This window comes from Guyanagaster necrorhizus (assembly GCF_019112545.1).
Source record: "Guyanagaster necrorhizus MCA 3950 unplaced genomic scaffold BT62scaffold_21, whole genome shotgun sequence".
Classification (NCBI taxonomy): domain Eukaryota; kingdom Fungi; phylum Basidiomycota; class Agaricomycetes; order Agaricales; family Physalacriaceae; genus Guyanagaster; species Guyanagaster necrorhizus.
In genome coordinates, this window is record NW_025064900.1 from 247,719 (window position 1) to 274,391 (window position 26,673).

General features: G+C 47.0%; 14 protein-coding genes across 14 annotated transcripts; 8 read left to right on the forward strand and 6 right to left on the reverse strand.

The window, feature by feature from the left end:
* Positions 1-654: 654 nt before the first annotated feature.
* BT62DRAFT_1008782 (uncharacterized protein) lies at positions 655-1,491 on the reverse strand (the record flags this gene model as incomplete). The annotated part of the gene is made up of 6 exons (XM_043177484.1): positions 655-673; positions 723-1,126; positions 1,178-1,212; positions 1,263-1,272; positions 1,322-1,371; positions 1,410-1,491. The coding sequence occupies 6 exons, from the start codon at positions 1,489-1,491 to the stop codon at positions 655-657; spliced, it is 600 nt and encodes a 199-aa protein (XP_043037221.1).
* A 262-nt stretch (positions 1,492-1,753) lies between these two features.
* BT62DRAFT_995790 (uncharacterized protein) lies at positions 1,754-2,450 on the forward strand (the record flags this gene model as incomplete). Its single annotated transcript, XM_043190544.1, has 3 exons — positions 1,754-1,898; positions 1,957-2,038; positions 2,300-2,450. The coding sequence occupies 3 exons, from the start codon at positions 1,754-1,756 to the stop codon at positions 2,448-2,450; spliced, it is 378 nt and encodes a 125-aa protein (XP_043037222.1).
* A 528-nt stretch (positions 2,451-2,978) lies between these two features.
* Positions 2,979-3,386, forward strand: BT62DRAFT_934676 (uncharacterized protein). The gene is given in 3 exon segments (XM_043186768.1): positions 2,979-3,285; positions 3,300-3,301; positions 3,350-3,386. The coding sequence occupies 1 exon segment, from the start codon at positions 3,031-3,033 to the stop codon at positions 3,208-3,210; it is 180 nt and encodes a 59-aa protein (XP_043037223.1). The 5' UTR covers positions 2,979-3,030; the 3' UTR covers positions 3,211-3,285; positions 3,300-3,301; positions 3,350-3,386.
* Positions 3,387-5,232: 1,846 nt separating this feature from the next.
* On the forward strand, positions 5,233-5,877 carry BT62DRAFT_902035 (copper/zinc binding superoxide dismutase; the record flags this gene model as incomplete). Its single annotated transcript, XM_043183479.1, has 3 exons — positions 5,233-5,399; positions 5,447-5,650; positions 5,703-5,877. Coding segments are annotated over 3 exons (546 nt in total), but the record flags the coding sequence as incomplete, so codon positions are not given.
* A 98-nt stretch (positions 5,878-5,975) lies between these two features.
* Positions 5,976-6,327, forward strand: BT62DRAFT_934678 (uncharacterized protein; the record flags this gene model as incomplete). The annotated part of the gene is made up of 2 exons (XM_043186769.1): positions 5,976-6,193; positions 6,270-6,327. Coding segments are annotated over exons 1-2 (190 nt in total), but the record flags the coding sequence as incomplete, so codon positions are not given.
* Positions 6,124-6,865, forward strand: BT62DRAFT_934679 (uncharacterized protein). The gene is made up of 2 exons (XM_043186770.1): positions 6,124-6,428; positions 6,479-6,865. Exons 1-2 carry the CDS (start codon positions 6,373-6,375, stop codon positions 6,828-6,830), a joined length of 408 nt encoding a protein of 135 aa, XP_043037226.1. The 5' UTR covers positions 6,124-6,372; the 3' UTR covers positions 6,831-6,865.
* Positions 6,866-8,115: 1,250 nt separating this feature from the next.
* Positions 8,116-8,545, reverse strand: BT62DRAFT_934680 (uncharacterized protein). Its single transcript, XM_043186771.1, has 2 exons — positions 8,431-8,545; positions 8,116-8,377 (listed from the first exon to the last, which is right to left on the reverse strand). Exons 1-2 carry the CDS (start codon positions 8,537-8,539, stop codon positions 8,235-8,237), a joined length of 252 nt encoding a protein of 83 aa, XP_043037227.1. The 5' UTR covers positions 8,540-8,545; the 3' UTR covers positions 8,116-8,234.
* On the reverse strand, positions 8,498-9,087 carry BT62DRAFT_312201 (uncharacterized protein). The gene is made up of 2 exons (XM_043180469.1): positions 8,894-9,087; positions 8,498-8,838 (listed from the first exon to the last, which is right to left on the reverse strand). The coding sequence occupies exons 1-2, from the start codon at positions 8,982-8,984 to the stop codon at positions 8,591-8,593; spliced, it is 339 nt and encodes a 112-aa protein (XP_043037228.1). The 5' UTR covers positions 8,985-9,087; the 3' UTR covers positions 8,498-8,590.
* A 1,689-nt stretch (positions 9,088-10,776) lies between these two features.
* Positions 10,777-11,108, forward strand: BT62DRAFT_1008788 (uncharacterized protein; the record flags this gene model as incomplete). Its single annotated transcript, XM_043177485.1, has 3 exons — positions 10,777-10,856; positions 10,905-11,014; positions 11,062-11,108. The coding sequence occupies 3 exons, from the start codon at positions 10,777-10,779 to the stop codon at positions 11,106-11,108; spliced, it is 237 nt and encodes a 78-aa protein (XP_043037229.1).
* A 260-nt stretch (positions 11,109-11,368) lies between these two features.
* BT62DRAFT_1008789 (uncharacterized protein) lies at positions 11,369-12,543 on the reverse strand (the record flags this gene model as incomplete). The annotated part of the gene is made up of 2 exons (XM_043177486.1): positions 11,369-11,748; positions 11,808-12,543. The coding sequence occupies 2 exons, from the start codon at positions 12,541-12,543 to the stop codon at positions 11,369-11,371; spliced, it is 1,116 nt and encodes a 371-aa protein (XP_043037230.1).
* An 867-nt stretch (positions 12,544-13,410) lies between these two features.
* On the reverse strand, positions 13,411-15,996 carry BT62DRAFT_902079 (laccase; the record flags this gene model as incomplete). Its single annotated transcript, XM_043183480.1, has 20 exons — positions 13,411-13,466; positions 13,527-13,588; positions 13,643-13,666; positions 13,720-13,868; positions 13,925-13,945; positions 14,004-14,186; positions 14,241-14,297; positions 14,345-14,365; positions 14,423-14,568; positions 14,624-14,654; positions 14,706-14,725; positions 14,795-14,862; positions 14,914-14,982; positions 15,032-15,088; positions 15,142-15,177; positions 15,230-15,293; positions 15,343-15,429; positions 15,488-15,635; positions 15,684-15,752; positions 15,805-15,996. 20 exons carry the CDS (start codon positions 15,994-15,996, stop codon positions 13,411-13,413), a joined length of 1,560 nt encoding a protein of 519 aa, XP_043037231.1.
* Positions 15,997-23,141: 7,145 nt separating this feature from the next.
* BT62DRAFT_1008792 (uncharacterized protein) lies at positions 23,142-23,429 on the reverse strand (the record flags this gene model as incomplete). The annotated part of the gene is made up of 2 exons (XM_043177487.1): positions 23,142-23,276; positions 23,337-23,429. The coding sequence occupies 2 exons, from the start codon at positions 23,427-23,429 to the stop codon at positions 23,142-23,144; spliced, it is 228 nt and encodes a 75-aa protein (XP_043037232.1).
* A 13-nt stretch (positions 23,430-23,442) lies between these two features.
* Positions 23,443-24,246, forward strand: BT62DRAFT_1078230 (uncharacterized protein; the record flags this gene model as incomplete). Its single annotated transcript, XM_043179369.1, has 4 exons — positions 23,443-23,787; positions 23,868-23,969; positions 24,020-24,135; positions 24,197-24,246. Exons 1-4 carry the CDS (start codon positions 23,534-23,536, stop codon positions 24,244-24,246), a joined length of 522 nt encoding a protein of 173 aa, XP_043037233.1. The 5' UTR covers positions 23,443-23,533.
* A 66-nt stretch (positions 24,247-24,312) lies between these two features.
* Positions 24,313-26,321, forward strand: BT62DRAFT_1008794 (MFS general substrate transporter; the record flags this gene model as incomplete). Its single annotated transcript, XM_043177488.1, has 11 exons — positions 24,313-24,446; positions 24,506-24,617; positions 24,672-24,736; positions 24,803-24,973; positions 25,091-25,123; positions 25,182-25,650; positions 25,704-25,757; positions 25,829-25,852; positions 25,913-26,051; positions 26,102-26,157; positions 26,229-26,321. 11 exons carry the CDS (start codon positions 24,313-24,315, stop codon positions 26,319-26,321), a joined length of 1,350 nt encoding a protein of 449 aa, XP_043037234.1.
* Between the last annotated feature and the right edge of the window lie 352 nt (positions 26,322-26,673).

The following is a 26,673-nucleotide window of genomic DNA, read 5'->3' on the forward strand; positions in this document are numbered from 1 at the left end:
AAAGCCGGATCTGAGGCATGTGAACAAAGGCTGATTGCGAGACTCCAATAATGAGCTGACTAAAGAGATGACATCAGATAGGGGGAATCCATGGTTTGTGCACCAAAGAGTATGCTATAAGATCGGAGTGCCATTTCTCCTTTGGAAGGAACTGCTCATGAACTGTGTTAATGATAATATCAATAAAGACCAACTGCCATCAGTTTCAGATAAGAGTCAGAGGGGAAGCAGTGAATCAAGAGAAAGGCAGCTTGGGGCTTGCCAGTGGAGTTCAAGCCCAAGTCTCAGACCTCCAATTCTAGAACACTTTCAGTATCCGATTTGAGATGGCTCTGTAAGCCAGTAAGGGACAGATCAACAGTTGCTTTAGTGCACACAGTGCCTTCATGTCACTAGGCAGATGAAGCAGTGAGTCTGGAACCAGGCAAATTGGCAGAGGAAACTAGAGATCACCTGAGGTAGACTGTGAGAATAAGCAACCATTCTCATCCCAAGAAAGTGGGAGCACGAAGCCGCATAGATATCTGTACCTGGAGGAAACGGTTGACGCCCGGACCGAACAACCGCCAAAACTTCGGAGTCAATTATCCCACCATGAGACAAAAGATTCGTATGTAATGTAGTACCCAACACCTCGACTCTACCTCAGAAATCTCATACGACACCTTCAGGTCTAAAGGATATTCAGCAAAGCAAATAATTACACATGAACGATTACTTACATCGAATTGTTCTCTGAGCTCAGCACCTCCGCCTTCTCACGACAACATGACATGTCTTCCCCCTCCTCTGTCTCGCCCCACAGCACAAGAATCCAGTTCAACATCGCCGAAATGACCAAGGTCGAGGTGACCGTGAGACCGAGGAGCAGGATGGGGGTGAGATGTGCTAAGCAAAGGTGCTGCTCGACGAGGAAGAAAAGGATTGGGTAGGCGATGAGGATGATCAAGACGCACTCGCTCACGAAGTGAAGCATGGCAAGTTGAAACGAACGGGGTTGGGTTAGCGAGCAGTAGCTGGCTTCGCAAAGGATGCCGTACTTATATATATAGCCAGAGACACAGGCCCGGCCGGCATCATGAGATCGATTTTTTGGTGTCTTGGCAGTTTCGGGTCCCTGCCGAGTCTAAGATCCTTTCGATTTCCTTTCGTACTGGAAATTATGCCGCATCAATACTTGGAGAGACACCGGAGAATGAGAAGGGTCCCCCCCTACATTCAATAATGATGATTTGCATTAATCATGGATAGTCCAAGCGCACACCGAGGCATCTACAAGCGAATATCAATGACAATCTAGAAACTTGGCGAAAAGATGTACGTCTGCAGCAAGCTTTCCGGCAGAAGTTATGCCACCATCCCAAGGTTTCGCTGGAGAGGACATAAGATCAGAACGGTTCTCTGCGGACGAGGACTACGTTCCACCACGAAGCCTGTAGCGCAAAGTTTCTCCCTTCCGGGGGTAAAGAAAGACTCCAGGTAATAAACCATGTTGTCGTGGGTAAATATAACCCTAGGAGTTATAAAGTTGCGGGCATGTTGCAGCTCCACTCAAACCGCGACAAAAGGTCACATGACTGGCATTGGAAAGGAAAACGAATTGTATTGATGAGCTTGGACGACATTGCACAGTTCTGGCTCAAGTTGATGCACCTAGCCCTATCACAACTAACATAGTCTTCTCCAAAACTCAGCAAATGAAAGAGAATGCCGGGGAAAACACGAACTTACAGCTAGGGGGAAATATACCCCAATGTCCGGGGAAACATGGCGTGTTGGAAACTATCCCGGTTCTCGACCGCGAAAAGGGTCTGTCAAAAACACCGAAAGTAACTCGTCAGCACAAGCAAAATTTATGACAGTTGACCTTGACAAAGCAACCGAAGCCTGTCCTCTTCGTACGTCGTCCCTAAGAACAGAGATCGTAACTACACATGCTTGTTGAGATTGGCCAAGCCGTGACTCGGAACGACCGTTCCGCTGTCGGGCATGCAAGTGCAGGGCGATTAGCAGGAAAAACTGCACGTGCGAGGAACGAGTAAGCACCGACCAACGCCATCACACTAGGCTTAGCTGATGCAGCCGCAGGCCGGAAAGCTGCCGGTTAACTCGTGGCTACCAGCGGCGAGATCCATATAGGCTACTGACAAAGCAGATGAAAGCTGGCTGCGTCATGAACATATATCCACATATCTTTTCTGACGCCGAAAGAATGAAGTCCTACAAAGCAGCACAAGCCGAAACGTTGACCTTACCCCTTCATTCCATGGGCTGTCATCCACTGAACTTTCCAGAACAGGAAGCGCGATGAGAGCGAGGACAGCATAACGAGGGTCCCTCCAGCACCGACCGCACCATCGAACCCTGAAGAGACTAATGCCGTGGGAACTATCAGCGGGTCTGCTTTAGTGGAGAGATCCAAAACGCCGTCTTCAATCTTGCGCCTATAGATAGATTGGCACCTGAAGAACCCCTTGCGGGGAAGAACAGAATAAGGTACCTACGTGCGAATATTAGCGATGAAACCGAAGGTCGGCAAAAATGCGGGCCCACATGAACGTCAAGTAAGGGAAACCAAAGAATCGCCGTCAGTTCGCGGATACCACACGAATTTGCACACAAAGGGCATAGAATTACAATCTCTCTCTACGAACCGGATTCACCACTTGGTTGCTGGAAGTCTTGTTTCTGAAAAATGTTGCAGTCCACGAATACAAAGAATCAAATTGATAGACAAAGAATACATGACTTATTTATTCTTCAATGAAGATACATAGCACCAACCCAATCCCCTGTTCAACAAATAAGAATACGAAAGAAACACGATTTAGACAAGAACCTGTAATTAACGTGAATATATGCGCAAATATTTGCAGCGGGAACATGATGAATCTGGAACATATACAGACGACAAGAAAATCTACTAACAATGAGTAGGAAAAAAGCTATATGAACGTTAGATACGCACAGGTAAACCTGGCTGATGTAATAAAAACTCGCGAAGAGTCGAAAAGTGAAAAATTGGCCACCATGCAAAGTCATGGAGCTCGTCGTCCTCGTACGCCTAACCAGCACCGAAAAGCAACGTCTTCACCCGGCTATCCCACAAGCTTGTCGAGGTGGGCCAGACCCTCGACCCAGAGAACTTCCGGTCCGCACGAGGGCATGCAGGTAGAAGGAAATGCTCCAGGTATACAAGCTAGGGTGTAGGCAGGAGATGGTGTCCCTCGAGGCCGACGAAGCCAACGTACTTCATGTAACAGAGGCAGCTGGGATCGTCGCATCTTTGAGAACTGCAACCTAGGCCTACGACGAGAACTAGAGGCGGCAGACTCACGACCAGATCCCCTGTCAGCGACTGACGAAACAAATGGTGCTGGCAGTCACCAGTGTCGTCCACGCAAGGGGCCGACATATGACACACAGGCTGTGAGGCAATTGCTGCGCTCTCAGAATCTGTATCTGCACCTCTCTTGAGAAGATACGCGGCGCCGATAGACTACAGAGCTTCAAAGCAGGACAAGGCAGGGACGAGGACCTCACCTGCTCAGCCTATCTTCACGACGCACCGCCCTCTCCGTTGAGAACCCTTCAGCCAACATCTTCGAGGACGATGAGTGCGACGGGAACGAAGATAAATGCCGAGGTGTGCAGGAGACGACCAAGACGCTGTCCTTGCACCAGAAAGATGGTGGTAAGAAAGAAACACGAGTAGAAGCCGCGGGCTCAAATTTTCATTTATTTGTTTGGCAACAGCCTTTGCCTTTTGCTTCGGTCCGAATGCTTCCAAAGGACCGAACTTGCTCCGATCTCTGTCACCCGGTACCATCCCCGCTGAATTTACTCGCACCTGACGAGCTGGATTGTGATTCCTAACTCCAGATGACTTGAATTGTATTCTAACTAAAATTTTATCCTTCTCTTGGTTTCTCTAATCCTTGGCTATGCAATGTTTCATGGGTTGTTTCAACTGAATTGCATTTACTCAGCCTCTTTCCTTCATTCTGCCGAGACCCCCGCGTCATATTTTCCTGCTCTTCGTCAGAGGCCGATGCCTCAGTTTTAATCTTAAAGACTGGCTATTGAGCTGTTAGAACATCGTCTAACCTTCTTATCTATGAAAGAGCTCACTGAATCTCGTACATGAAGTCTCCACCTGCGGATGTCCTTCTGGACGGTACAAATATGTCGGCCGTGGTATCTCTCATACCTTGAGTCAGAACAGTACATGTCTTACGATTTCCTCCGCCTTCCAGTCGATGGAAACCTCACAACGATATATCTGCTTTTCATTTTTGGCGCTGTCTTTTGCTTGTTGGTTCTACCACCTTTATATTAAGCTAGCATGCTAACTTCGAACCAGAAATCGTTATTGTCTCTGACTTCGTCGCTCCAATATAAGACACGATGGTGATTTGGAGAGTGCGGTTGTCTATGACAGTCATGACTTTTGCAATTACAATACGGCAGTCCTCGGTGACGCGGTGCAAAAAATATGTCCAATAACCACGTTCACGTCGAGGACCCCGTCCGAAAGTTAAGCAATTTATATCTGTGAAATGTGCTGATTATATGACCAGCTATTTTCGAACGATATCAATACCGCTGCAGGGATTGACATCATTTCAATGCTACTCTTGAACAAGAATAGCGTGATCCGTACGAATACTCTCTTCGTACGTTTCAGTTTTAATGCCAAGAATTTCTCACAAAAATATCCGTTTGGGTCCCAGACGTCCACAAAGAATTCATACCTGAAACGAGAAGCCAGAGATGGATTCGACTGATGTAAGTGGCGTCCATAAAGTTCGATATTTTTGCGTTGTCGAGGGGATGTTTGAGCCTAAATATATATCAGCAGTTTCATAATTTCTGACCAGGGTCCTTTTCTGCTACAGCTGTTGACGTGGTCTATAAAGCAGTGGAAAACTCAGTGCGCGCCTCCCCGACGATGCTGTGGGCGAGTGCCCCGTATCCTGTGCCAATAGGATGGCTGTACGTCGCCGAAACATTTCTCCAGGACCTAATACGGATCACGAATCAAAATGTCATAATCGCAATTCTCACGCATGAGGCATTAAAGTAAACTGATGCTGCTTCGAACAGCCTATTACGCATTCCATCCTCCTGCCACGATGTTTAACTTACTACTCCTCACACTCACCGTCGTCCTTCCCGTCTGGTCTCGAGATACTGTTGTCTCAGAGGTACCCATTTCTATCAACGATTTCTCTTTCCAATGCTGACTTTAAACATATGAAGGCCGTCGTCGTCTTAAGCGGACCAAGTCCAGTCAACGGCACCGTCATATTCCAGCAGTCCAGCTATGATGGACCCGTTCATGTAACGGGACGCATTGTAGGGCTAGATCCTTCAGCCTTACGAGGTTTCCATGTCCAGTACGTCCAGTATTTCTTTTGCCTTCGCCGTTCTAACCGCCCCATAGCACCTCCGGGAACCTCACAGACGGCTGCACATCAGCGGGAGAACATTATAACCCATTCAACACCACACACGGTGGTCCCACCGATCCCATAACCAAAAGGCACGTAGGCGATCTCGGAAATATCCAATCGGATGCCAGCGGTGTTGCGGTGCTGGATATTACTGATGAGATTATTTCGCTGAATGGGCCACTGAGCATTATCGGGTACGTTTTCTTTTCGTGAGATTTTTATGAAGGTATTGACTTGATTTCCTAGACGTTCCATGGTCGTTCATACTGGGACAGATGATCTAGGGAAGGGCGGAACGAACCTGTCGTTGACGACTGGAAATTCTGGGGCAAGAGCCGCGTGTGGAGTTATTGGTACGTGTTCTTGTAGGTGTTTTCGTGATACGTCTCTGATACAGAGAATTTTTCTAGGATTGTCATAGTGCCGAGATTTGAATTGGACCTTTTTGGCTGTGTGAATATGTTGCTGTTCCCCTACACTCCCGGCAGAGTATCGTTGTTATGGACATCACTTGATCACTGTTCTACCACCCTAATACCAATGAAGTCGACTGTTTTTGTTCGGATCACCATTTTTGAGGGCACTGTTTCAGATTCAAGGTCAACATGACGCAAGATGGCTTCTTTCCTTTTAAAACCGACCTTCTTTTCCGTTCATCACAGCTTCCACCTTTCCTCGTGTTCTCTATGAACAGACTCAGGAATTATCCAAAGAGCGCCAGAGTCAAGACCCGAATCGTCAAGGAGATTCCGGCGCCCATCCTGCCTCTTACCTCGACGCAGCCTATTCCGTACGAAGAAGAATCAAGACTAGATGCCTCATATCCCAAACAAATCACCAGACACACGTTGCGCCCTTGTCTCTGTGGAATGTAGGTCTGGGGGGGTGCAAGTGGCATTTCTTCTACCCGTTCCAGATGATCCTCGCCATCCACGAAATTCTTCCGTTCCAGGAGGCCTTTGGACGGTCTCTGTACGTTAGCACTGTCCTAACTGGCGCTGGCATTCTAATACCTTTTCAAGCATCAACGGCATTCTCGGGCCACCCACCCCTTCGCTCGCGGAACCAAATCCCATATCGCTCACGGACTCGCGGAAGGAGACATTCCTCATGACGACTTCGCGCACGAACAAGGATCCAATGTTTGCTATCATCAAGACGTTCACATTCGCGTTCTCGCCTCCGTCGCGCGAGGACGACATAGGACCTTGGGCTAGAGCCAAGACGGCAGGCTCGTTTGTTCCGGATGTCGGTGCGGATATGACTCGACTTTGGGTGGACCATCGTGATTCCTGCTCGGGAATAGAAGACGCGATTTTGAGGTCTGTGGTTGATGTATGGGAGATCGAGGCGAGGATGAAGGCGCTCTCATAATATCACAACATGGCGTGTCATTATCTCAAATAGATTTTTATATTCTACACACGGTGCGGCCAAGCAGGTCAGGTGTGCCCAAGACGCGTCTTTATCGCGTTGTTGACCGCGACCACGTGATTTTATTTGTTTTGAAATTGAAATTCATTGCCCCTTTTTCATCAAGGATGCACTATCTTTCCTCCATCCTGTCAGTGGTTCAGGTTCACTGATAGGCAACGCTTTATTTCATTCTGAAATCCCAAAAAGCATTGGTTCGGAAGATTTTAAAGCGCCGTTGCAAATTTCTTACAACTGTCACTCCAGACGGAATCCACCGGCGCTCGTACGTGTAACAGTGTTCTAGGTACTATGCAGTGTTGATCTTAATCCTTTAAAGCCCCACCAGAATCGCTGTCATCTCGCATCAAGGACCTCTTGCATTGCAATGACCCGCTCCTGGATGCCGAAAAAGCCGATTTACGTACATTAGTCGATGAATCACCCTCTACTCTAGCAAATCTGGACAAACAGCTCATCGAAGCTGTAAGGAATGAATGAGGTTTATGTGCATCATTCTTCCATTTGTTATCTTATGCTCCTCAATATGCCGGAGGTTTACTGCTTCTTACCTGACGTACCCCGCTCTCAGTTGGATGGTGGCGTCTGCAATATAATGGAATTTCTTCTTAGGCTGTCCTATCAAGAGACCTGGGACGACCATGGAACCTATATTCGATTCCTACGATGGATCGGCACCAAAACAAAATTCTTCGGTAGGACCTGCGCCATATATCAGAGGAATGATGGGACATTATGATGCGGTATGTTTCTGGATCCTGTAACACTCTGCTGAGCCCCCATTCCTTTCAGAAATGTGCATCATAGACTGAAAAAGGTGTACATTTTCGAGTAGCATCAAGAAGATTTTTAATGGCATGTTTTTCTTTCTCTTCGATGTTCTAACTAATGCTTAGCAGTCTGTTTTTAAGGTTTTTATTGATAACATCTGCGAGTAGCTCAGAGAAGTCGGAGATGCTTGTGCTAGCCCAGGATGACTTCTAGCTGGGATACGCCGCTTTTTTGTTCGCTTCTCAAGCCCTTTGCAAGTTGTATCCCGAGGCTAATGAACATAAGGTGCATCGGACCCCAACGGTGGACAGAAGCAAAAGTAAAGTCCTGGATAGCAGATAAATACCTCGTGCACTCAGATTTTTCAGGTTCTGAGCCTTCGACATTGCAAGGCCATCGTGGGAGAGGACGCCTCATTCGTGCCACCGTTTCTAGCTCCATTTCAAGCGGCCTTTGAACCCATCGCTGGCACCTCCGCGTATGAATGAATGACTCCTTGGAGCGTGTCGCTGGGCTTCAGAAAAGGAGAAGGGACAAATTGGTCTCGCCATAGGACCTGGTCCTCACTGAGTGTCAGCGATTATCCCACAAAACAGGAATAGTGTTCAGGGTTACCTTCTTTAGCGCATTCGGCTCTGCATCTACGCATCGCATGGGAGCGCTGCTGTACGGCACCGTGGCGTACCCAACGAGAGTAGGTCTGGCCGGGTAACACGGCGAGTTCGGAGTCCTTATCTTTGACATTTGTTCCTCAACATAATGTTCATAGTTCTGTAGACGTTCCAGAGGTGGAATAAACTATTGAGGAGCCCCTTGGAGCGGGACTCCTCCCTGGCGAGGAGCACCGGTGTGGCGGCTTTCCCGGACAGTTGCTGCATGTGATGGGATCATGGAATTTGTCCTACAGGATTATCGTACTGATACAGCATCTACCGAGCATTCAAGTTCTGCAGACTAGGGCAGTTAGGATGGGTATGGCCTTGAATCCGGCAAGTGTCCAGATACCATTGCATTCTCAGAAGCCACTGCATATGGATCTCAACATGGTGCACCTCCACCTCCATGAGGATGACCTTCCAGAGCACCTGTGAGCCACTGAGTACATGGACGACTAACTGGATTGAGAGCTGGTGGATCTTGTAGTCTGTTTTGCCTTGATTGCTGGATATCTTGCCACCTAGATAGACAGTGAGTAAATCCTAATGTAAGATGAGCAGTTAGGACCTAGGTACCTGATATCATGCAGCCGTTCCAATGAATCGTCGAGCTGTTCCTAAGTTTAAATACCCTGCAAAAGGGGCTTAATGGCAGCATGTGATGCATGGAACACAGTGCGAGCAGGCACTACATCATTACTAAACCGAATATGTGCTGATGTTTTTAGGTGGAGTGCATGCAAAGGATTTGACCGTGCTGTTGACGGTATTGAGGTAAGAATTTGGTACGATCAATGATGCTGCATGATTCTCGATTTCAACAACAGCAAAGTGGATAGGAAACAGTAAGCAAGGAGTGGAACACATATGAAATTACGACATCAGAAAGAACTGCTCTGTGCGAGAGCTCAGTACAAACTATATTGATTTCTCGGGCAGACTACTTCAACTATAGGTTCTGGCGGCCGTGTCCGATGAGCGGGCGGGAGGGCATGACATCATGACGGTCGTCATAGCGTCCGGCTTGGATCGGTCCCCCGACCGAAGCAAAGCCTTGAGAAATCCTAGGGCTCCGGCAGAACCCCGGAGGAGCCCTTGGGAGCGGGGCTCCTCAATAGTTTTCTCCGTTGACGCATTCTGGTAGTAAGGTCAAATTCGAAATCAAAGTGGCAGGCTTAAAAGGCGAAGTCGAGCCGCAATAAACGGAAATCCCATTTTGTCTCGTGACGTCACAAGTTTCTAGGAACAGTCAAACAAGCATTTGAGGTGTCGCTGCATTCAACATTTGTCCTTCTCTTTGCTACAGAGCGGGTTTTTAGAACACTACCACAGCCTCCACCAGGATCTAGGAGAGGTAAAACTTCGGTACGAATTCTCCTCGCAATCTCAGCGCTCAGTTTGAGAGTCTAGGATGTTTGCGAAAACGCGGTATGTGTGTCGTAAGATGGTTGTCAGTTTGATCATTCTTTCTAGACTTTCTCCACCGATCGCGATAAAATTTCCTTCTCGTGTGCCTAGATGAATCGCCCGCCACTGTCCATTGGAAAATATCAGTATGCGGTAGGTTTGTGCAACAATTACCTGACCATGTGCGCAGATGTAGAAACTCCGGTGTTCTCTTGTCAATGCGATGATGCCTCGCTCAACGAAATGCATTGTCCTTGTGCATCCGAGCACCGTTGACTTGACGGCAACCTATGACCATGTGCTTTTCGGCACCGAAATGTTCATTGGACGCGTGTCTTATCGTGCCAATGATACCCGAACTACAAGATAGTTCTATGGAAGTCATTGCTACGCTGAGAGCTCCAATTTGTTTGTATGTCGTTTTCTTATTTTCCAAGCTAGATCCTGAACATGATTAGCATATGCGCATATATGTACAAGACATCTCATGCTCCTGATTCCGTCGGAATAATTTTCTCCTGAACAAGAATGACATGGAATGCTGAGAAGTGCAAAGCGAGAACTCGGACCTTGTTCGGAACCTATTCTCTCGTAACGCTATTTTCCCCCTCGATGCTTTTATTTGACTCTGATACGAATCATACAGCGAAATGGAGAGAACTAGTCGTCTTATCCTCATACCGATGTTGAGAACCCTCTAAAGTCATGATATGATCATCACAACGTCGCCGCTGTCTGCCGGTCTCGCTGTCTGCTTGTTGTAGTGGTGGGCTGCGTCCGTCGTAAGCCTCAGCTAATCTCACAGTCTAGCCCGACTTCGGCAAGCAGGGCCAGATAACATTACATTGCCGGTGACACGGGCATGTTGAGGGGGCCTGGCAGTCATGGAAACTGCTGCTGCTGCAAAGGTGCCACAGTTTTCCCTGGGTTCCTCCACCTTACGGAATGTTAAGAAGCCTTAAAAGCGCGTTCTTCACCACCCACTACTCATTGGGTTAGCTCAGACTTCCCTGTCTTTTATAAAACTCCTGCCTCTCGCTCCCAACACAATAATGTCCAAGCTCTTCTGGTGGCCGTTCATCATCGCCTGTGCCTCTTCGGTCGTGTCGGGGCAGATCGCCTCCGACGCACCGTGAGTTTCCACATTATTATCTTTGTGCGCCAATCTGTCGCTAACCAGTCTCCAGCAGTGCTCATACTGTTGCGGTATTTGTTTAGGTACCTGCGTTGCCATGGCAGTCCACGGCGTATGGAGAGGCGGCCCCATGTGCGCCCATTCTTTGCCTGAAGGTAAGTGCTGTTCGTGAGTACGGTCCAGGGACTGACGCTGTACACAGTCCTTACCCCCATTTTACCTTCTACGTATTTCTTCGGTTATGTTTAATCCATATTTCTCAAAGTCTAATTATTATATCATAATGCACAAACTATCTCCATTCCTCTTCTTTAGTTACCCTTATATACCAGATGGACTACCAGATGGACACTTTGGACTAATTATGCGCTCTTCTGCTCGCCATTCGCAGTAACTATGACTGAACAATCACGTTTTCATTGGAATTATCTGCAAGGACCGTGCGCTCTTTTTTAAAAAACTTTGATTGGTGCGGTGCATATACCAACATTATCGATACTTAAAAGTGTTTAGTAGCCTCCGAAACGATAAGCAACATCTACAATGACATCGAAGCGATCATTCGCCAGAATCTGCAATACCATACGGCGCCACGGTTCGAGTTGACGACGAAACTCATGGAGCATAACTTGAACATGACTATATGTCCTAGACCACTTTGTCCATGCCACGATCGTCACTCTCTTCAACTTCGGTCGTCGTGACAGCGCCAGCGCCAACCACTCCCATTCGCCTCTTTCGTTTATGATAAACTCGAATGGAAGTTTTATGGTTAGCTCTTCCAATTCGGTATCAGACACATTTAGGAGAGCGTTGAGGGATGTAAGTCCTGGATGCAATGAACGGAACGAGATGTTCAATTGTTTGACAGTTGGGAGCTCGAGAGGTTCTGTTAGGTTAAATAGGTAATCAAACATCATTATATATAAGGGACACGGAGATACCCACCATTGTTGGATTCCAAGGGAGGATCCTCCATTATCAGCTTGACAAGACGAGGGCTGAGATGGCCGATTTTTTTAATGATGTGTGAACTGGCACCTCTGGTTTCTGCTACCTGCAAATGCAAAAATTCGACGGGAGAATCGTTTCGTAGAAGGAGCTCCAGAACTAGAGCGGAGGTGAGACGAAGCCTCTCTACTTTGACCCACTTGCGAGTGCAGGGAATTGGATTGCTGTCCGTCGTGGATAAGAACTCGACATCTCCAATCCTTACATCTTTAACCGTGCCCGACAGACTTCTAAAAAGCTCGAAAAAGTCAGCTAAACTCTGGAAGATAATCCTATCAAGTTTGACAATTCTGAGTTCCCGGAGTCCCGATAGAAGTCGCACGTATGGCCTTGGTTTGGACACGGACCAGATCTCGAGGTCTTGGGCTGCGGCGCACCACTCCAACAGCAAATGTGGTTTGATATTCGGGTCGACATCGTGAAAGGAAAGTTTTCGGATGCAGGGAACGGGGCGCAGGCGGCGCATGGCGGTCTGAAAATCGTGCGGGGCCTTGTCGGCATGGAAAGATACGTCTTGGAAGATAAACGGGATGCATATGCGACGGAGGTTAGACGAGGCCAAGCCGATTTGCTTGATGCTGGGGACTCTGAGGTGCGAGAGAATTTCGAAGATCAGTTCGATGGGAAACTGCTCGAGGCGGGAGCATCCCCTACGCAATGATCCAGGAGACATGGTGTATCCAGTGAATGATGGAAATAAAGGCAAGGTGTTCTTATATATAACAAGCTGCCACTGGCATTATTACTTTGCTTGGATTTCAGCAAAGACAATGTTGAATGATTGCATTGTCAAAGCTTCAGGCGCACGAAGACATTAATCCAAGACCGGACAAGCAAGGCGGCCATGTTAGTTGGACTGCTATCACAAGAATTGTCTTTTCTTTGTCATCTCAAGATTCAGCTTGTTTTGAAGCAGTATCTTCGGCCCTTAACAAAACAACTTCAGACATAACAAACGAACTAGGTGTGAAGCCGTTGGAGGATGCATCGGAGTGCATCGGTGAGTCTTCAGAGTGACTGACGGAGTCTGGGCTTGGTTCAGGTATCTTAGGTAAATTTCGACGCGTTCGATCACGTGGGAATTAGGGCCGGCCATTTGGTGTACTCAGAGAACTACTCTTAATTTGCTCTTGAGACGCGCCAAATTACTAGGAATTAAGGCTGGCAAGAATGACTTGCTTTTGCATTAATGGATGCATAGCATTTACTGCCGACAAATTTTAGGTGGTGCAACCCCTCAATTTTGCAAACTCATGGCGACTCCTAGTTTCCGCGAGCCCTCAGGACCCTGGGATATTCTAGATGCAACTTCAGCCCCCGACAGATATATTGGAAGTTCTGTAGAGAGACGTAGTCAGGGAAATGTAGCTCCGAACCATTTGACAGCCATGAGAGAGAAAAACAAGAATCAATAGGGTATATATATAAGCATATCAAGACAATGAACAACTACGGTTAAAGACCAGACCCATAAAACAAAAGGAAGTCCAAGAAGTCAAAAAATACAAAATAACCCTTGACACCGGCTGCAGGAAGCATCTTAAAGATCTTCATCGGGCGTAGCATTGTATATGGGGCAGAGTTGATCCCATTGGTCTACGGGTGGGAAGTCAGCATGATACACGCCAACGAAGAGGAAAGAAGTATATGAGATACCGGTGGGATCAATGGTAGAGTTCCAATTTTCCACACTTTCGGCAAAAACAATGGCAAATCCACTAACAAAAGAGTCTTCAGTAAGTCAGCCAAGCAGACAGGATGAGAGGACGCACGCCTGCAAGTGCCAATCAATGTGACTACAGAGAGACGTTAGCTCACTCTCAATCCAAAGTAGTGGAAGCCAACTGACCAGTGAAGGAACCAAGGTCCAGGATTATCGGTGGTGAACCGGATCGTAACATTGTCTCCCGTGGTGCCGATATTAACAACGTCCCGCCTCACAGGATTCACATAGTTGTACACGGTACTACCAGCACTTCGGACGACGTCGAAGTTGTGCTAATGGTAGCAAATTCTTGAGAACAAATAGTCAACGAGAACGAACGAGAATATACCCCATGCAGATGGAACGGATGCTGGTATTAACAAGATGAGCATGGGATAACATAGCGCACAATGTATAAAGGGATTCACCCCTCCACCAATGACACCGCCTGGCAGAGAAATTTCGATTGTAGAATTCAGCGGCAGATTGTAGATAGAGCCCTCGGGAAGAAGATCGTTAGCATTCTCCGCACCACTTAAAATCTGCAAAAGGACTGGAGTTGTCGGGGGAATAAATTGGACGCCATTGATTGTGAACGTTCCGGCGCTCGTCTGTTTGGCCAGAAGTCAGAGAAGATGGTGAGATGAAAAGAAGGGAAGGCGTACGAAAGCGAGGTCGAGGTTAAGCGCGACGTCGACGCCTCCGATTTCAGGCGATCCGGGCTACATCCGGGTTAAAGCCATGGATCAGGTCAGGACATTAGACTTACGGCTCCTGGATTCTCGAGGGTCTTTCAGAAGTCATTCGTTAGTCTCGGTGAAAATCGTATGCAAATTTAGAGACGTACCACCAACTGAGTCTCATTCATTTTCAACACACTAGTGAAATTCACAGTATTGGGTTCCACATCATCGGCACCATTGTATCGGAGGATGGCAGAGTTGATACCGCCTTCGAAACCTTGCGTACCAACACTGGGATTAGCATGGATCCCTTAAGAAGTCAGCGTCAAGGAATGCTTTGTGAAGGGGAGAAAAGATAGATGTACAGTAGTTACCAATTGACTGGTTCGCGTTTAACTGGTGCATCTATCAGTAATTCTGTGACACCGGAGAGAAACTGAAACGGACGACAAACGAGTATCGTTGAGCTAGATAGGAAGAAGAAAAATATTTGTTAGCTCGTCTTCATGTTCAGAAGATGACGATGAGGAACATACCAGCAAAGATCTGGATTTCATCTACGGTGTACGGAACGATGTTTACACCATCAACTTCGATAATTGTCCTGCGTATCACAGGTGAATAAAAGAACTACTGAAGAGGAAAAAAACAATACATCAGGTGGCTGTCGATAGAGACGGTATATGCTGCGTCACATCCGACGTTGATCATCCGAATGCGGTACCTTCATTATACTCGTTAGAGACACCTACAGACAGAGAGAGAATGTGTACCGTGTTCCCTGCGTGACGTTCACGACAGCTAAATCATGTGTGGGGTCCTCGCTCCATCTAAGTCACCAATTAATATCCTCTGCTAGATTCCGAACGTGAAGTTAGCGTACCGTCCCACGCCATTGATAAGTATAGCATCTGGAGTGCTACATGTTGATCATTAGCCAGTGTCTGCATAATACGTGAAAATATACTTACGGGAAAGTCAACTGTTTGGCAGGTGTGTGGTACCAGTCTGACAGCGTCAAGATACTAGTACTGTCTGTGGAAAAGTCATGTTACAATACAAACCAGAAGGCATGTCAGCATACCGTCATCTACATCATATAGATCAGCATGTGGATCGTTGGGGTCGTAGATGATCAAAGGCCCGCGAAGCCCGTCACAGTATTGAGTGGCTAGAATGATTAGCATCATCTTCCAGAGCCGGCGGAATAACTAGCAGAAATTTCTAACCCAAATGAGAGTGATACCAGAACGTTCCAGCTTGTTCGGCAGAATCAAAAGTGTAGAGAAACGAGTCGCCTTTCACGATAGGGCACTGGTTCACAAACGCAGGCCCATCAGCCCAACCAGTACCTTTCTGAAAAAGACCATGCCAGTGCTTGAGGAAGGCATGAGAGGCGGAAATCGTCTAGTAGAGAAAACTTACGATAGACGTGCTCTGAAGAATCGTGTTGTTGTCGAGCTGGTTGATAACATTGATTTGGAATGTATCTCCCTGCGCAGAACAATCGTAAATGTCATTGTGGATGGGAGGCTGAGAAGCCAACCTTGTTTCCTGTGATGAGCGCGCCATCTATCTGCGAGTTCGCCAATGCAGCGAGGCGTTCAAAGCCATCGGGATTGACATTTCCATTGGAGACGACGAGGTCCCCCACAGGGCCGATAGTTCCCTGTCGTTGGCCGCGAGAGCTAGCGAGAAAGAGAGTCAGAGTGAGCAGATAAAAGAGGGGGGAAGCCATGTCAACTTGGAGAACAAGACAGCCCTTTGGACTCCGTTTATATCTGCATTGAAATATGTGAGAGCGCCGAGACTCGGATGAGAGCTTCACACACAATCTATTGAACATGCTAGGACGTGATGTTCATGACGCTAGCGCTAGGCATATTTAGAGATTGGTTAGTAAAGATAAAAAACAATGCCGCCGCACCTCCCAGGACCTCGTAGACAAAATTTTTCGTGTAAAAATGCCTCAAGTGGATCACGACGAGACGCGGTGATCCGAGATAATTATATTGCACATGGATTAATTAAGACGCGTTGGTGCTAGAGACATTGGTGTCATCGGGTCATCTAAAAGGTACAGAGCCATGAGATGATGCCCGTACCTGTTTCCCGGAGACCTGGATTGCGCTTATTGTGCTTTCAACACCCCTTTTCTTCGGTAAAAATGAGAGTAACACGAGAAAAATTCCATGGAGGCGAGGGAGAGAACTCGCTAACGTCGTTATCAGAGCCAAATTAGCATCATGAATATTGGTAATTATCGAGCCTGTTACTGCCAGAATCATAATCTGAAAAATGTGAACAAGCCATCATTAGGAATAGTAAATTGATATCTGAACATACACGCTACCCCACGGTCTTCGCCTTCCCGCACTGAGGTTAAACATGCCATCAGGTTGTTGACTCCCAGGCGGGCTTCGGATCACCGACTGCATTGCCGGGAACACAGGTTTATCGCTCCGACGACTAAAGTATCGGATTACACAAGAGAAATCAAGAAACAGGATCGCGGATGAGCGCTTACGCCGTTGTTCTGGATGTGATAGCATGATACAAGCATTCCAGACAATTCGACAAGAAGAATAATGGGGCATCAATTCAGATATTACTATAATTAAGTCCGAAATGTTCAATGTTGCGCATGCACGTTGAACACGCCGGTCAGGAGAAGCCTGAGTATCGTCCAAGTGCATGTAGAGGATTTTCGGGCTGCATCGTTCCTGATGGAAAGTTTGGGAGCTCTTTCCGGTTGGGGTAGCTGAAGAGTCCCACGGACACCGACATAATGAAAACCTATGCCTTGCCCTGTTAGCAGGTCAGTGGACACATCTTTAAAATGGGCGTACATGAATTTATTATAAAGAAATAAAATCTTCTCAAAGAAAAAGAATTGCACCACCTCAGCTACAGTTGAACGTCCTGAACTTTTAGGCTTTCCGACAGTTCTTCATCGAAGCCGTTGCCCCAGGTTTGGGTTCAAGTAAAAAGGCTGAGTCTAGACTTAGACCATCACCAGGTCATTGAGCTAGTGGACCCGGTTAGGCGTAACAAATGAGTAATACTCGGACTCGGTTAGGGAAACGTGGATGGAGTCCACGATGGCAGTGGCGGACCAATGGCCATAGTGATCGGTCATTTCTATGGACGTAAAGCAGTGGGAAAACTATTTCTTATTTTGAAAAAGAAAATGATACGAACCTCATGATGAAATATAATGGGTTGTAACTTGTAAGGGCTGATGGGAGGACGCGCGTCGCCGCCGTCGTGTATGAAGACAGGAAGAAGGCGTTGTTTGTTCCTGTTTCATGATCGCTTCGGACGCGTCACTTATCGTTCCCAATCATTCGTCGGTCCGCCAATGGACGTGCTTCAAGTGTCTGTTTCTGCATGACCGCCAAAGGGAGATCTCTACCCGATTGATATCAGTCAGGAAGATTGAAGACGGCGAATATCCTCCGCTGACAGAACGAGATTAGTAGGATACGGAGTATTGTATCTGTCTGTCTTCCAAACGGGACAAGAAGACGGGCAAGAATTTCATGTGGCCACCTGGGTGGTCGTGTGGCATGCTTGCGTGCTAAATTTCTAATGCTTCAATAAGACGGATAAGCCTTTTATTCACTTTGCCGATATCAGGCGACTGGGTACTTCGGGCATGTACAAAGGTACATCCATCCGAAGTCGCACGTCTGATGATCTAGAAGGTCATGGGTAAGGAACACTTTCATTCACGGAGCTTTTCTCTTTTAAAATTTGCGGCTGTGCATCAAGAACTTCTTACAGTCAGCTCTGCGCTTGGGAAACACGACGTTCGCATGTCTGTTATTGATACCCTTTTCGGAATGATGCCTTCCTTCATCATCTCCATCTGTGAACTGTAAGCATTTTCGTCTCTTCTTAGCGACTCTTTCTGATACTTACGTCGCTAAAATTGTTGCATGAATAGTATTCGTAATCATACCTCCCACATACACTGTCTTTTTCTATCCAGCCCAACCGAACAGAATTACAACGGAAGGACAGTGGTGATGAGGGAAAGCATCCCTCACGTTGTCGGTTATCTTTTGTAAAACACTACGTAGGTGTCGATCAATGTCGACTATTTTTTTTGCGAACAGATGAGGCAGATATACCTTCCGCATATCAAGGCAAGCTACAGTCAGCTATATTTCATACAGCAGCTAACGGTATGCCCTTCGACACCAGAGACTTGATGTGGCGACACACTCCGAACCCAAATGCATAGAATGTCTATGGACGTGCCGGTGGTGGGTCCATATAACTATTTGGCGCTTGATTCTGATATGCACAGACAGGGATCAGCCATCGCTGCATTTCGAATCATTTTATTTCTTCCCTTTACAGGAGGAAGTGAGATCATTTATCGTATTTTCATCGCTTGTACTAACTGTGCTCCACAGACAAACCCTGTCCCAATGGGTGAACAAGCAGTAAAACGAATAGATTCCTGTCAACACAGAGGAACGTAGAGGCTGGTCGGGTCTTGAGCACACGTACGGCAGGAGGCATACCATTCTGTTGTCCTGTCATCATTGATGATAATGACCAGTCAGGCGGGGCAGGTCATTCCCGAAGTCCTGCAGTCTCGCTTGTAAACTCTTCATTCGCTAAAATAGACAGCATCTCATGAGAGACATCAGAATTGGATCAATTTCCAGAGTAAATAATGTCTTGTACTACGTCGTTCCTCGCGCCGCGTTTCCACTTCAGGGGAGGATTTTGACAAAACCCTCAGTATCGTATTCAGCGTCACAAGCCTCAGGCATTTGGAACTTGATTCTTGTGCCTTACCCACTCTGGGCCATTTAGTCCGTGTTTTGTCCTCACGCGGAGCACCGGAGTCTACGATTTTGAGGTTCATCGTGCTCATGGAGAGTCCGTCTCTAGCATCGGTGACACCTTCCCGAGCCGCTGTGCTTCCTCCGTCTCTGTCATCGCTGATGATTGACATCGACGACTGGTCCGACTCCATTCTCCAAGTCATACCTATATTCGGCACATTGTTGAAGAAATTGAGCATATGTTAGGTTCCTGCTAATATGTCGCACGGTGGTATGTACTACGAAAGTCATTGAAGTAAACGACGCTGACGTCTTGTTTGGTGGAATCGTATTGCTAGGTCCAAGAGAGGGAATCGGGAATAGCTAGTGATAGTCTCCGTTATCCCTACGGGAATCTACGGCAATGCAACACGTGATCGCGGAGGAACCGGACCGTGCCAACACTCCCATCGGTACCAGTCGACAGACTTTGCCGCATGGCGAACTCTGATTACAATGCAAACGTCGAGTCTATCACTTTCGACGGTCTCGTACTAAGTCATTTTCTCCCAAGCCGGAATGACGCCGCCAGACATATTCACCTTATTCTCCAAAAGATCACCTCTTCTTCTATCAGAGAAGTTGTGTTAACGATCTCTGCGATCCCGATACCGTCGATTTGCTGTCAAGGTTTGGTTCGTCGGCACTGCACATAAGGTCACTCCCTTCCCCAGGCTTGGATTTGAGCACGGCTGTATGATCAGTTGTAAGATCTTTGACTGTGGCCGCCATTGATAAACTCGAAAAAAAATCTGCTGGACAATCGAAGGTAGTAATGTTCGCATTCTCACTGACTATGCAGAGTCCGGCATAAACGTGCAAAAGTATAATCTCGGCGAGGATGTGTTCGATGTCGTGAATACTACTACCTGTACTGTCTCATCATGCAAATCTGCGCATATAGTTTGATATTCGATTCAGCACTTTGAAGGGAAAGTTTTTACACACATGGAAGGGGCATCAACGGTACATTGCATCAAGAATGATGTTGGATCTTTGAATAATGTTAAGGCTTGGAAGATATCGAGCTTATAGATCTTCCGAAGAGAAGACGAGACGCCCCCGACTTCTATGGCACTGATAGTAAAAGTCGAGATACAAGAAAATTTCAAGGCATTTCGAGGATGAGCTGTGCGGAAAGCTCCTCGAAGCGTGAGCCTCTCTTGGGACCCGTCGCTTGAGGATCTATAGCATCTACCCTTTTCAGCTTCGATTGGCGTGACAGGCGAGAATGTTGAGGATGAACTATGCGAAAGGCTGCTCAAGATGTGGGCATCATTTGTCCCTGAGTCTGATGATTCAGGAGACATTGAGTAGTCAGGTTCTTCAAGCACTGTCACTTGGCATCACGCATTGTTGAATATCCTTTTATTCAAACAATAGAAACTTTTGGGGCATCTACTGTTATCTTAACATAGGTTTCTGGGAACAAAGAAAGGCATGAATTGTGATGCTGATCATGTGTAGTGGTATGCCCCTGCAGCTTTCTTGAAGCTCATTACTACCCACTCTGCTCCTTCATCCATTCCATACTGTCCTTTGGTCCATGTGCCAAAAAGATGACTGTTTACATGTCTGAAGATGGACTGCTACCTTATGCAGTGGATGTGGAGGAGCTTTGGCTACACAGAGTTCTTCCTACTCTTGATCTCTCCATGTTCCTGAATATCAAGAAGCTGGATATCCCTGATGCTAGATTTGACTTTATGTCTGAGGAGGACTTTAAGAAGTCCCTTGTAGGTACAAGGTTATCATTGGCAGCAGAAGAGAGTGATATTTATGAGGAAGGGCGAGAGATGTCACTAGTCCATGTCCTGTAGCTACTTATATACTAGTAGTCTAATGGGTGGCATAAGTAAGTGAGACAAATAACAAAGGTAGTAATGGTAAGGACAACTAAAAGACAAGCTATTGATGCAGACAATATAGTAGTTACAGACTGAGACCTCCATGCAAGACAATGGGTGCATGCAGTGGCATGAAATCCTCTACACTCTCATCCAGTTATCCATCTTCACCATGATAACACATTTGGCTTTCCACTCTTGCATTTTCTCTACCTTTGATCAATTGATCCAGACCCTGCACTCATGTAGAGCATTGCTTTCCATGTTTCCAGATGCCCCCATGTTCTTAAAAGACCTGCTGCATGAAGAGATCTTAGTTTGATTTCAAAATGCTACACTCTCTGCATCTTTGTCATCACTGATGAATCCACATTAACAACACTTGTGCCCTTGGTTGGATGGTGAAAATTATATCCATGGCTGGATCATTGCTCAAATGCTTGAGCATATCAATAAGTTTCATGATTGTTGCAGATGATAAGGATGATGGCAGTATATATAACTGTTTACAATATTATGGTTTAGAAGTGAACTGAGCTAATCTTCTACCTACTAGTTGCCAAGTTCTACTGTGCCATCAACCTTGACTACCATCTGAATCTTGAGTCTATCACATTCAATTGGCTCTATACAGATAAGTTTCCATCTTCAGGGCAGAAAGGCAAGAGGTATATTCCTGTAATCCTCTGGAAAATCAGTAGGTCATCTATCAGAGAGGTCATTCTGACCCTTGGCAGTTGCTATTCAATTGTGCAGGATCTGGCAATCTGGATACCATTGATTGGGCATTGATAAGTGATATCCTTAGCTAGGATGACTATTTGAACCTGGAGATAGTTACTGTGCTCAAAGTAGATCACTGTCTACATGAGCAGACAATGCATATAATTATGGATAGGATAAAAGAATTAATGGAGAAAGATTGATTGATGAACCTTATGCTTAGGAACAGAAGAGACTCATACATGGTACTACATTTTGGATAATAGTTCACCATCTTCCAGGATGTTGGCTGAAGGGCAAACCAGTAGAGGGGGCTGCATGTCATGAGGATAAGGACCTCATCCCTGCTTGTGCTGCTTTGAAGGTCTCGATTCTTTCGATGTCGTTCGTTTTCTCAAAAGAATTGCAAATGTATTTTACCGATTAGGCATTCGTACAGGATCCTCGAATTTGTTGTTACGTTATATAGACGATGCCGTCGGCTTTCCATTTGCTTCATCAGTGTCTGACCATGGGATTATCGCGAGTCTATTTCTGCTAGCCACAGCGCCATTCAATCATGCGACGATCCCCACGACGCGTTTGCTATGTCTAGTACATTGGTTACGGTCGGTGCCCAAGAGCGCTTTTCGTGCCCACTGTTGCGCTTGTAGACTATATGAACCATCTTGTATGTGCATGCCCTAGCCCGGAATGATCGTTTTGTGGGTTAGATGGTCTGGCTGACCTCAGCAAGCCTGCGGGTTGTGGACCGCGCGCTTGTGCTTGGAGCTGGTGTGTCGGTGTACGAGGATGACAGGCTTCATTACTCCATTAAGTGGTTAATTTCTTTGCTCTCTGACCCTTCGCCGGTTATTCTTGGGCTGTGTGTTACTTCCGGTGTTTATGGTGTGTCCTCAACGTCTAGAAATTCTTCAGCGCATTGTTAACACATCTTTTTCGTTGTCCAGAATCTGGGACGGTCTCTAGCATGCCGTGCTTCGTTGGCTGGCCTCAACATGTCTTCTTCAAGAGTATGGTGTATATATCCATGTTAGCTGCAAATTTGTATATTTAACTCGGATGGACATCTGTATTTGCGGTAGTTCTATGATTAGGTACATTGAGTAACACTAAGGATCGAAACAGGATAATGCGGCAGTTCGGTTCTCTTATCTTGCTGATGCTAGTGATTTTCTGCCTCGGTTTGAGTCATACTCGCAAACTTATATATTTTCCCATGACAATATGAGTTATTAACACGAATCTCGTGTTCCCTTGGAAGGGAAAATTAGTCAGTATTTCTGATCTACAGGGAATTGTTCTGATTTCATGACCGTCATTTCTCTTCGGCCAAGGGTGTTCTAATGACGGTGCGATTTCTACTGTTTCTGCAGCAAGACTTGCTGGATGAGATTGTACACAGTTTCGCTGACTTTCGAGTTTCTGACTGATATGCTCATGCAGACAGCTTGTACTCATAGAGCTTTTCAGGCATCAGGAAGTTTCGCAGCCTGTGCCGATTTGCTGATAATCTTGTAGGTGTGCATCTTTTTCGCTGATTCTCGTCTGTCGCTTGTGGACACTTCGATGTGTGCTTCAGGTACCAGCACGTCCGCGATTCTCTGCGTAAGACATCTTTATTGAAAGAGGGCCTTCTCATTTCTCCGGGTGTCTCTCCAGACATCGATGCGGCGCGGATCCCGCACTAAAGGGGATCGAAGGGTGTTGGACTCGGCAGGAACCAAGACTGCCAAGCCTCCAAGAATTGACCTCATGATACGGGTCGTACCTGCTTCTCTCCTCTATATAAGTAACGACACTCTCTTTGCGAAGCCTTTTCCTTTTCGCCACTGCTCGCTGTCCGTTCGATTAACCTGCCATGCTTCAGTTCGTGAGCGAGTGCGTCTTGGTCATCTTCATCGCCTACCCGATCCTTTTCGTCCTCGTTGAGTCGCACCCTCGCTTAGCGCATATCACGCCTATCTTGCTCCTCGGTCTCACGGTTGCTTCGACCTTGATCATTTCGGCGACGTTGAACTTGATCCTTGAGTTGTGGGGTGAGGCAGAGGAGGAAAAAGAAATGTCATGCTGTCGTGGGAAGGCAGAGCTGCTGGGCTCGGAGAATAAGCCGACGTGAGTATCGTTCGTGCATGATTGCTTTCCTCCCTAAATAGCCTGTAGTGCTGAATGTCTCGTGTGATGGGCGTGTCGAGAGATCTTTTCTGGGCGTTGGGTTTAAGTTGGGTGCTACATTACATATCGGTCTTTTTTGTGCTGTTTGGTTCCGAACCGTCGGAGTTTAATCGATCCGAATCGTCAGAAAGTATCAACTGACTTGAACGCATCTTCGTCATTCTTCTTCGAGCCTTTCGTGCCGTCGGTCATGTGGATCCGATGAAAGAGCACGGTGGAAGGAGGAAATCGGCCGACGGTTTGCAGCAACCAGGCCGACGGATGCAACTATCTATAGCTTTCCGTCTGGTACGGCGAGCGCTGAGTATGCTTTCCCTGGACCCACTGTGACTCGCGAATCACGGGTTAGCTCTATGGATGCGTACTCTCAAAGTTCCTTTTGCCCTTGCCGGCATCTAATCATCGCCTCCTCCGTCGAGGTATTTAAGCATCAAGAGACGACGCTCAGGCCTTCCATCTGTTTTCATGTCCGTCTTGTCTTCCAGAGGAAGCACGTCCGCTGAAGACACGACAGTAACTTTGTCGTCCTTGTCGTCTGATGTAGAAGTTGCGGGAGGCAGCAGCAAGCAAGTAGATGCGTCTTTTGAACGAAAAACGGTGTATGTCGCTTTTTTTTTGGTGTCCCTCCCAGTGGGATTTGCGCAAATTTTTTTTACAGGCGCCGCGTTGATATGCGGCTCCTACCCTTACTTGGGGCTCTCTACGCGTTGGCTCTCATTGATAGGACGAACATGGGCGTGGCGCGCCTTTCAAGCATGAGCGCAGATCTCGTACGTATGCATGCATGCTTCGCTGTGGTTACCACTCATGTGCTCCATTGTCAGGGACTGGATGTCGGGGGCCGCTACAGCGTCGTATCATGTATCTATTTCGTACCGTATACCCTTCTGTTCGTCTTCTAGCCTCATTTAAAATCCCTTTGACGCGCTGATTGATTACCCATTATGTTTTGTAGCGAACTCCCCAGCAATGTGTGCTTGCGCGCAATCGGAGCCCGGAATCTCCTGAGCGGTGCTGTGCAACTGGGAATGGGCTTCGTTCCGACTTGGGGATACTTAGCACTCTGCAGGACCCTTCTAGGCGTTCTCGAGATAGGGGGGATATTGCTATCCGCATCATCATCCCGGTAACTTATCTTTTTGTATCAGGCGGGGTTTTTCCCAGCATTGGTGTTTATCGTGACTACTTGGTGAGCGCCTCGATTATTTGCGTATTTTTTCACCCTCGCATTCATTGGCGCTAGGTACAAACGCGATGAAGTTCAGAAGAAGTATGAGTATCCGGGATGTACAGACTATTATTACCATTTTGCTGATCCCTCCTGATTGATGCAGGTTGGCTGGGCTGTACATGACGTCGATCCTCGCTGGTGGATTCAGCGCCATCTTGGCTTACGCACTGAGCCTTCTTGATGGCAAAGGAGGCCTCGAGGGATGGTCCTGGATCTTTGTGAGGAACTTTTACCTTGAAGATCCTCGACGGGTGTTCCTGATTCTTTTGCAGATCATCGATGGCGCGGCCACCATGGTTTTTGGGATCGCGTCTTGGATATTCATCCCAGACTTTCCCGACAGGAATAGATTCCTTACCGCTGAACAGACTGCCCTGGTGTTGCGGCGTATTGAAGAGGACCGCGGTGATTCGTTGCCTGATTCATTGAGGGGAAAGGTGCTGCTGCATCTCAGTGATTGGAAAGTCTGGATATTTGGTGAGCATCTCGACTTTTATCTCCGTGACTTTGTTGTTCATAATAAATGTAGCCTTGATGTATCTGTGTGCAACGGTCCCAGCGTACGCGATCGGGTTCGTCTTCTGGCTTTTTCTTTAATAATCCCTTGACTGACTGTTTGTCGTAGGTTCTTCGTGACTTCAATTTTGAGTGGGATGGGTTGGGGTTTGCAGATGTCTCTGTTGCTTTTGAGTTGTTCTGATTGATTAGTCATGGCTTTGCTAATGGATCTATCCTACATCAACGGGACAGACTGCTCCTCCATACGTTTTCGCGGTATGTAGTCGAACACTTGTTTCAAATCGGACTGGCAGCTTATATATTTTGTTCCTGCAGGCTATTAGTGTCATATCCTTTGTGTGGTTGTCGGACAGATATCGCATGAGAGCTTTGTTCCTCGCTATACAAGCACTGATGACTATAATCGGACTGGTGTTGACGACGTACGCAAGTCGTGCTGGCTGGTGTTACACTGGTGAGTCCGGAGCTGCATTCGTTCCTTTTACTGATGATCTCTCTTAACAGGAATATTTTTGGCTAACGCAGGCTGTTCGGCAAGTATCCCCGGGATTCTAGCATATGTATGTCTTTTTTTTTTAAGTCTTTCCCGCACTTCAATGCTCTGCTCATTTCTCACGGTCCCCCCGGTCAGGCATCGAACAACATCGTCTCTCACTCTAAACGGGCAGTCACGACGGCGGTCTGTTGCGGGACGACACAAGTACCTGATGTCAACCTTATATAAGCATAGACAGTTTTGTCCTGAGTCGATGGTCAATTGCCTTTGAGCAATTGACCGTCATACTCAGGTAAGTAGTAGTCATACGTACCTCTGCCAATAAGCAATTGACCGTCGTACTCAGTCTGGCCTATTATCCACTGCGTAAAAGTAACCTGCCTGCAACAGGTTATGGGCCCCGCACTTTAAGGCCTATTTTGAGTTTTTTTCTTGGCATCTTGCTTGTGCCCTGCTATCTCTCCACCAGTCATTTCACTACTGAAACGATATCACCACATACATCATGCCATCCTTCGACACAATCAAAAAAGGCTTTGACAATCTACCTCTGCCTTGATGAATCCCAGAAGGCTCATGT